Source organism: Cydia pomonella, chromosome 18 (assembly GCF_033807575.1).
Source record: "Cydia pomonella isolate Wapato2018A chromosome 18, ilCydPomo1, whole genome shotgun sequence".
Lineage (NCBI taxonomy): Eukaryota > Metazoa > Arthropoda > Insecta > Lepidoptera > Tortricidae > Cydia > Cydia pomonella.
This window is the reverse complement of record NC_084720.1, coordinates 7,905,738-7,915,568: the sequence shown is the minus strand read 5'-3', so window position 1 is coordinate 7,915,568 and position 9,831 is coordinate 7,905,738. Positions and strand designations below refer to the sequence as shown.

At 37.4% G+C, this 9,831-nt stretch overlaps 1 protein-coding gene across 1 annotated transcript; it reads left to right on the top strand.

Moving 5' to 3' along the window:
• Positions 1-8: 8 nt before the first annotated feature.
• On the top strand, positions 9-9,006 carry LOC133527710 (ankyrin repeat and LEM domain-containing protein 1-like). The gene is made up of 7 exons (XM_061864850.1): positions 9-574; positions 796-957; positions 4,095-4,327; positions 5,338-6,121; positions 6,579-6,802; positions 7,047-7,307; positions 8,412-9,006. Exons 1-7 carry the CDS (start codon positions 513-515, stop codon positions 8,774-8,776), a joined length of 2,091 nt encoding a protein of 696 aa, XP_061720834.1. The 5' UTR covers positions 9-512; the 3' UTR covers positions 8,777-9,006.
• Positions 9,007-9,831: the final 825 nt, after the last annotated feature.

Sequence of the window (9,831 nt, the reverse complement as noted above, 5' to 3'; positions counted from 1 at the left end):
TAAGTGGCGCCATCTGTTATATCATCGAGTCAAAAGATAGTTTAAACTCGAATTAAATAATTATTGGTGTAGGAAATGGTAAATGGTGATAAATATAATTAATACAAACGATTTGAATTCTTTTAACTTTATATTATTTCAGAAACTATGTAAAGAACAATTTAAACATATAAGCAATGCGGTGAAATGAATGTAATGCCAATTCTGTGAAACGAAACGTGAGAAGCCTGGCGTGCTAAACGTAAACAAAGGGCCGAGTGAAAGGGTGACGTTAATTTGAAAATTTTAAGCAAAACAAACGAAACAACAATGTGAGTCACACTTGCGCAATTTTGTACCATAGTGATCTAATGCAATTAAGTGTAAATTTTGCAATATCGAAGAAACAGCGAGATCTATATATAGAAGTGATATCGCGAGCGGAAGCCGCAGAGGAAATGGTCGGTTGCAAGGTGCAGACCCGATGACTACTAATTGCGAAAAAGTAGTTTCATATCAACTTTTGAAGAGCCATGGGTTCGTCGTATAGAGATGTCTTCAAATTGTACGATTTAATACAGAGTGGAAATTCGAGGTATAGTAATAAAATCAGTATCCATGTTAAGTGCAGTTGTAGTTCTATAGTGGTGGAATTTATAAAAAATAAGTGGCTATATATTTCATTTCATTTATTCGTTGCAACCATGGTATTACAGATGTTCTTTAAATAGAGTACAATCATGGACCCTACTAGGGCGTAGCAACATTTTTATGTCTAAGTACTTATTTCTAAGGCACTCTATTAACACTTTGCAGGTCAGTGGAGAGTTTCCTGAGTGAAAATCGAATAGATATAAATGTGATATTACCTTGTAAAGGCATTGGTGTGCTACATTTGGCTGTTGGTATTGAGCCTTTAGAGAAATCAAAAGAGTGCACAGAAGTATTACTCAAGCATGGAGGTGATCCAAATTTATGGTAAGTGCCACTGCTTTATATAATAAATCCCTCTCATAAACAACACAGACCTTGTTATCTGTATTGGAAGGTAGACCAGGGAGGGCAGGGACTATCAGACCCCAGACTTCTTCAATTTGGATTCTTCTTTGTTATCACACTTTACAAAGCGAAGCCTTTATAGGCTAATTTATTAATATTTTTTAGCTCTCCTTGACAGGCTCCAACATAAGCCTCTTATATTTTTTTAAATTTTTAATGATAATTCTTCATTAACAAATTATACCCATCAATTTCATTTTTCCTATAAATGTAATAACCATATACTTATCAATTTAGAGACTACTACACTGCCCTACAAGGGCTACAAGGCCAGAGATGTGACTTATTTGAAATACTTGTATTTAAAATGCAAATACAAAATGCAAAATACCTATTTTGTATTTTGTATTTAAATACCTTTTAAAGAAAACTATTTTGTATTTTATTTCAAATAGTTTTTGGGACCTATTTTCTATTTTCAAAATACAAAATACTTTTTATTAGGTAAAGTAAGTAGGAGTTACAATCTCTTCTGACGTTACAATCCTTGCAACTCTCTCATTCTTTTATGGCAACTGGTCTGGCCTAGTGGGTAGTGACCCTGCCTATGAAGCCGATGGTCCCGGGTTCAAATCCTGGTAAGGGCATTTATTTGTGTGATGAACACAGATATTTGTTCCTGAGTCATGGGTGTTTTCTATGTTTTTTTTTTTAGTTTATTTATTCACTATGAATTTTTTGAAACAGGGTTTAACACAATAAGCCACTATTGAAAACCTCTAGGATTTATGTAATAGTTGGCGAGATCGCGCGGACCGATCCGCGTTTGCTTAATACTATTATTACATACTTAGTTATGTTTTCCTGTCGAAGCTGTTATTGTATCTATCGTTTAAATATCGACCTTATGTATATGTATTTAATTATTTATAAATATTTATATATATCATTGTCTAGTACCCACAACACCAGGCTTTCCACATGGACCAACTACGTATGCACAACTGGTTGTGCCATTAAAAATATGTGTTCCTAATGGCACAACTACGCACAACTGGCACAACTAAGCACAACTAATGTGCTCTCGAACCATTTCTTATAACACAACTACAATCAAAAGAGGAAATAGATAGCTTTCACATTAATATGTGCTCCTCCGATGTTGCTTATGTCCATGGGGGGCGATGACTGCTTCCCATCAGGCGGCTCGTTTGCAGCCTATTAGGCTATTACATAAAAAAAATCCTCTTTAGATATTGACAGTGATAATGGCCACTTTTCTCACTTATCTTTGCATTATAATATTATTAATAATTGAGCGAAATTGGAACAATTTCGTCGAGGCTCCTAATAATTCTCTCAGGTTTAACGAGGAGTACACAAATGATTGATTTAAAGTTGGTAAATTACAGGTAGTTGTGTAATTAGGAACTAAAATTAAATCCTTGATAAACCAGTTGTGTCTATGGGAAGGATTTCGAAAAAATATTCCTTATGGCACAACCAGTTGTGCATACGAAGTTGGTCCATGAGGGAAGCCTGCCACAACACAATCGTTAATGAGCTTATTACTGTGGTACTTAGTCAATTTGTGTAATTTGTTCGAGGGGGGTGGGGTTAGGGTCGGCAACGCGCATGTAACTCCTCTGGAGTTGCAGGTGTACATAGGCTACGGAGACTGCTTACCATCAGGCAGGCCGTATGCTTGTTTGCCACCGACATAGTATTATGTCCTATAATATTTATTTATTATTTTTACATGGAACTGGTGAATCTGTTTAGTAACGCCGTAAATAACCACAAGCGTAGCGAGAGATTAAAAATGTGGAATCTTAATCGTTGCAAGGGTTTCAAGGCACGAGAGGTAAACAAACTTTTCTGACCTGGTGAAACACAAACGAGACGTTTTCACCAACCAACGAGAGGTATATAGCTGTAAAACATTACAAATCTAAATTATAATAATAATAATTCAGCCTATATACGTCCCACTGCTGGGCACAGGCCTCCTCTCATGCGCGAGAGGGCTCTAAATTAATGCTTTTAATAATTGACCATTAAAAACCATCACTTAAAAGTCCATTCAACCGGTAAACATGAGGAGACAGAAAATTTGGACTGATATACACACCATTTTTAAAGAATAAAGAAAGCCTTTCGAACTTGTAAATTCCGAGCAATACTAACTTTTTAATTCAGACTAGGTATTCACTATTTAAGAGTACCTTTTATCGCAAAGTATTTGTATTTTAAAAAAGCATTTTGAAAATACCTATTTTGTATTTAGTATTTTAAATACAAATTTGAAAACTATTTTGTATTTTGCATTTGAAATAGTATATCAAGGAAGTATTTGTATTTTGTATTTAAATACTTTTTATAAACTATTTTTCACATCTCTGTACAAGGCCATATAGTGCTATCTCAAAAGAAAATTCATTGCTAAATTATACTTTAGTTTCTATAGCTGATAACTCCATTTTCAAATTCATTTATTATTGAGATAGCGCTATTTGGCTTAGATCATTCAAGAAATTATGCAATATTCTAAATTTTAAATACATTCTTTAAAGTTTACTAATTAAGGAGGTTTAAATAAGCCACACTGACAATTCTTGAATCAGTATTATGAAGCAAAAACTTTGTATTAATTCTTATTAACTGGAGCGTTATTGTTATTAGCATATTGTATGACTCAGTACCTTTTTTCCCCTTGAGTGGAGGTCACCCAAGTGCAACACAACATTTTTATTTTTATAACATGAGATATGATTCAGTGCCACACAGAAATTATTTTATTTTTATATATAAATTATACTTATCAATTGTTCTTAACTTTCATTGATCATACATTTAGATTGTTTTGGGAATTCTCAACAGCCATTTGACAATTTACTAAAAAAAATACGATTTTCAATGTTTTTATTAGCTGGGTCCTCAACCATATTTATTACTGGGTACCTATTCAATGTGTTATTCTTAAACTGTGTTGCATAGACTTCTGGGGATCGATGAGGCCTTTTGTGTAAATGTAAAAGTTGTGGTAAAAATGTGTTTCCGAAGGGTCCCATCATCAGAGAAACTGAAATAACACTGCATATCATTTAATTTTACAGTACTGATGATGGTGTAACCCCAGTCCACATAGCAGCCATATGGGGCCGAGTGGAGAACTTAAAGCTTCTCCTTGGCTGTGGGGGAGATCCGTCCTGGGTTGACCTGGATGGCCACTCGTCCTTCGACTATGCAGCTCGGGAGGAACAGTGGGAGGTGTATGACTACCTGCACAATGTGGTGGACCAGCTGGATGATAACTTTGGATCAGCTTGTGCATATACCTTAGATTTAGGTTAGTAAATCCTTATCATTAATTTTATTTTATGCCATGTACCTTAACTATCTAACATAAGTTCACAATAATAAAAAAAACAATTAATTCAGCACCTACCAAGAATATTAGTATTATACAAATACGAGTAGATAGTCTTTAGCACATAGATTTTTAATGTGAAGTTATTGTGCTACAAGGTATTGTTGTGTAGAATGAACTTTCTTCTGCCTGCAACTTTGTCTATGTCTAATGATGACCATCATCTTCCTCACATTGTCCCAAGATTTTGCCATGGCTCATGGAAGCCTGGGGTCTGCTCAACTAATCCCAGGAATTGACGTAGGCATTCGTTTTTACGAAAGCGACTGCCATCTAACTTTTCGACCTAGAGGGTAAACTAGGCCTTATCAAGATTAGTCTGGTTTCCTCATCACTTTGGCTTTCCTTAACTGAAAAGCGACTGGTAAATATCAATTGATATTTCGTTCATAAGTTCCGAAAAACTCATTCCTACGAGCTGGGGTTTAAACCCGCGACCTCCGGATTGCAAAATCGCACGCTCTTACCAGCAGCGCTTCTATGTGGAATGATGATGATGATTGTTAAAAACTACCCTACGTCCTATAAGACTTCACTTCCCTTTTTCGCAGTCCATATTAAGGTACAAATTGGAACCCGGTAACGTGTCACGACCGCAGACCACAACTGCAGACTTCGTCGCTATGTTAGTTTCGATTCCGAACATATCACGTACTTCGCTCTGACGTCAGCAGCACTACTGATCTGCGTCGCCGAGCTACACGTCGCCGAGCCCGACTTCGTGTCGCTGAGTTTGAAAGATATCTCATAGAAATACATAGAAACCAGTTGTGACGTGGCGACGTGTTGTCTGCGGTCACCTTACGTCGCCGGGTTCCAAGTTGTACCTTTATCCTGTGCAGTGTCTTTGCCATTCCATTAAAATATGTATATATGTATAGGTTACTTATACTTTCTTTCTTTTATTTATGTCCTATGCATTTTTACAGATAAAGTGCTAATGACAACAGACCAAGTGGTCGCCGAATATGAACCCGTCACCAGCAACCCCCTCCACCATGTGTCCACCTGCAGGAGGTCGGAGATGGTCCGTGACTGGTGCGAGAAGACCAGCCTCGTCATGAACAACCTCTACCCCACAATACTCGGAGAACACATGCTAGAGGACGAATCAGCTCCGTGGACCACAGATCTCACCAAAAGCACACTTGATCTCACTAGGAATAGAACTAATGACACTAGGACAAGCTACAAAACATGCACCAGCAGACCCGTGGAAATAGAAATAAGCGGCGTACAAAGACTCGAAGACACTGTTGAAGAAAAATCATGCTCTTGCCAAGACACTAGAGAGTATAAAAAACAACGCATGAGTGTTTACGAAAACTTCTCCCTGCCCGGCTCGCCTAACAGTATTACACACGTAAATTATAAAACAAAGACGAGTTTGAAGAAATGTAAATCGCACACGTTAAGTTCTGATATGCGAAGATTGACTTTAGATGATTCTCACTCGTTATTGACTGAAGATAATTCACAAATGGACAAGGCGTTGGTAATGGTTCAGAATAAGACGAATGAGTGGTTGTCTAACCACAACGACACGGACGTTGGGGCCATGAATACTAGGAGATCATCAGCCAGCAGTGGCGTGAGCAGCAATTTCTCAGGAGGCAGTATAGTTATAGCAAATGTGCAAGAAGAGTATAAATATCAGGATGAAGAGGAAGATGTGGTGTTGATTGAGAAGAGGCTACTTGTTTCGCCTGTTGTGTAAGTACATATTCTTTGTGTTGGACATTACTCTAAGCAAGGCTAGGTTATTTGTTAGGACAACAGAGGCAGAAGAACAATGCTTATTGATGTAGTGTCACCTAGACGACCCAACGGTACTTTAACCGAGTCGCCTTTCCTATTCTTTATTTGTCTTCATCTGGCCGTTCAGTTTAGAAATACAATCAACTATTATAATAGGAGATAATAGAGGTGCATAGTCGGAAAATAATTGATGCCGTGAGTATGAGGCCGCGGACTGGACGCTCGTGGCAGTGCGGGCGCGGGTGTGGTCCAAAACAGATTCATTCAAGTTATTTTGACCGAGTCGCGCGAACCACGGTCGCGTCGCCCTGTACCGCTTGGACTTTGTTCACCTATAAGTTCAGTTATATAAATACCTGCATAGTAATTTGTATGACCAATTCTTCTTCATAACATATTCGTTATTTTACAGTCTTCCAGTAGATGAAGCGGCTGACACAACTCCCGACCAGACGATAGTGTCCGTAGCTTCCTCATTACCAGCTTCCGTAGTCTACGACAGTAACACTCTCAGAGCGGAACTGGTCAAGCTGGGATTCAAACCTGGGCCCATACAAGACGGAACCAAAACACTCTACTTGAAGAAACTACAAGCGCTCAAGAAACAACCCATTGTTGTCAACAAGCAGGGCAAAAGTAAGTCAAAAAGGTTTTTAATGATTTTTGAGTGATGTCAATGTCATTTTATTTGATTTATTTTCAGTGATGTGATAATTTTTAAATTTCTTAACTTATTTTTTATTATAATGGTAGTAAAATTAACTAAATTCAAAAGTGTAACCCTATGTAAAGTTCTTCTAGAAAAATGTTAGTTGCGTTACTCAACAATTGATCAATGAAAAAGTGGATTATCGTTTAACATTTTTATTGAATGTTCCAGCGTACAGTATAGAACTTGAAAAATCCTTGCGTACAAGTGACTGGATGAACAACCTCGCGCCATACATAGAGCTAGAAACCAAAGCACGCACCGATTTTACCAACTCCAACAAGAAATGGCGAGAAGGCACGGCGAAGACCTCCTTCACGTATCTACTACTGGACCCCAGGCTAACGCAGAATTTACCGGCGAAAGCGGGATCGCAGAGCCATCATATATCCTGGGTCACATTTATCAACTCTATATTTTATGTTGGAAAAGGTGAGTGCAAAAAAACAACGCCTTCTATGTGCGAATAATGTTCTCCTCGAGAGGACCATCTAGATTGAGTAAAACTCTTTTTAAGAACTTAATTTTTAGGGTTCCGTAGTCAACTAGGCTTTGCTCCGTGGTCGTTAGTGCTACAAAGCTGAAATTTGGCATGGATATATATAAATCAATAAAGCCGACAAAGTCGTAGAATAAAATCTAAATTTTTTTTTTTTAGGGTACCTAGGGTACACGTAAAGTGGGGGTGAATTTTTTTTTTTCTTCAACCCTACAGTGTGGGATATCGTTTGAAAGGTCTTTCAAAACTAATAGGGGTCTTCAACAAAAATTTTATGATAAAGTGAATATATTCGCAGATATTCGCTCCGAAAGAAAAAAAAAGTGTCCCCCCCCCTCTAACTTTTGAACCATAGGTCAAAAAAATATGAAAAAAATCGTGGAAGTAGAGCTTAAGCAATACATTAAATGAAAACTATAGCGGACATGATCAGTTTAGCTGTTTTTGAGTTATCGCAAAAAAATTCCCTTCATAGTAAAAAGACGTACTATCCACAGTTTAGCTTATTGTGACGGAAGAGTAACTAAGGAACCCTACTCTGAGCATGGCCTGATATGCTCTTGGCCGATTTTTAATATACAGTGACATCATCCTCACGCGGCCTTGCGTCACTGCAGGCTTTCAAATAGTACCTACATACTAAAATATATATGGCGTTCCATTACAAGCCTAAAGGGTCCTTATGTTCTCTGATGGAAAGCCACTTAAGCCACACATGCCACATATAATAACATCTTTGTACAAAACATACATAATTTAGGATACATACATAATACTTGAACGTTTTCTGTTATCTGCGTTGTCAAGGTGTAACAAAAATAATGGGGATCCGTTTACGGGGATGTTCTGATTAGGAAAAAGTAGTTTTTTTTTTTGACGTAAATAATTTTTGACATTTGTATTTGTTTGTTTGAGTTGACCGACTCGGACGACCAGTCAATTAAAAAAAAAAACCATCAAGAAAATCAGAACACGATTATGCGCTTAAACATATCCCCATTATTTTTGTTACACCTGTATAAATCAAATGTTTCCAGGTAAACGCTCCCGCCCGTACTCCCACCTGTACCAAGCCCTGACCCTCTGGAAGCGCGACTTCACCACGTCCAACGACAAGAAGGTCCAGCACATCCTCGACATCTGGTCAGACAAGGTCGGTGTCGTCTGCCTCCACATCTTCCAGAACGTCATCCCGGCCGAAGCTTACACGTATGAGGCGGCCATGATTGATGTCCTAGGTGTTCCGAATTTAAAAAATTTGAAAAGTGGAAATTATTATGGTGTCGCGGCGTCCTGGCCGTTGAAAGACAGACGGATGCTAGGGTTGTACCTTTTGTACAAGGCGATGCTTATATTTTTGAACGAAGGTGAGAGACAGTTGAGACCTGACGATATAGATTAGGTGTACCTACTCGTGCCAGTGAATGTGAGTTGACTGCTACAGTTCGCAAGAGCGACATTAAATTTGGAACCGATTCTAATTGTAATTCGTATTGTTTTCAATGATTTTAGGTGAAGAGAAAAATACGTAACGTTCCTATTTTTGTGCAATGAAAATTATGACTTTTCAATGTGTAGAAAATGTACAGTTACTATTGAGTAAAACATGACAGCCAGTGCAAATTATTGCTATATGGTAGCAAGACACCGTGTCCTTAGTAGGGCAGAACATTTTTATAGACAAAGGCATACTTGCCTCCTATAGTCCATTTTAGTGCCAGGATAAAATAATATTCGTGAATACTAAAATACTGTGGCTCCGTCGACTGATGCAGTCAAAAATCTAGCTTTAGCTTCGAATTTAACACTAAACAGTATTTATTTTAACGTCAAAGGACAAGCTTTACTATGAGCAGTGATTTTTTTTATCTAACATAATTTGTAAGCTTTCGAGTAAGCGTAGTGAAGATGTTATGTATTTAATTACGAGTAGTATTTAAATATCAAAATCATCAATTGTGTCTCTCTATTGAATAGGTTTAGGCGCGATTTAGCATAATAGTTGTTTTTTTTTTTGCAATAAGACCCTTATAAGTCTTCCTTGATGTAGACTTTACCTTAGTTTACTTTTCTAATACTTTAAAAGATATGCCAATTTTATAAATTCAAGTGACTTTACTTGACACTACACTCAAAAATCATAAGACATTAGTCAAATTCTCATGTCAACCTCAAAGAGTAACGTTTAATAATTTATTAACGCTTAGTGGTAACTTTTAAATACTCACTGGTTGAAGCCTACATTTAGCAACCGACACTGAATTATAACAACCAAAGAAATAGTTTTATAAGACGCATTCGAGAAGTAATTTTCAAAGCTTAAAGAATAACATAATTTTATCTTCCTACCCCGCGTACTAATTTGAGTACATATAACGTTTGTTGAGTAACAGCGGCGATTGTTGGTGAACGCATGTGTCAACGGAATGTAGGAGAAATGACACGGAAAAGCATCGC

Bases quoted from the DNA above. Each gene is read 5' to 3' on its own strand.
- LOC133527710 (XM_061864850.1), top strand. From the start codon at position 513: ATGGGTTCGTCGTATAGAGATGTCTTCAAATTGTACGATTTAATACAG. The intron at 6,122-6,578 runs GTAAGTACATAT...GTTATTTTACAG, and splicing joins CTACTTGTTTCGCCTGTTGT to TCTTCCAGTAGATGAAGCGG. The intron at 6,803-7,046 runs GTAAGTCAAAAA...TGAATGTTCCAG, and splicing joins TGTCAACAAGCAGGGCAAAA to CGTACAGTATAGAACTTGAA.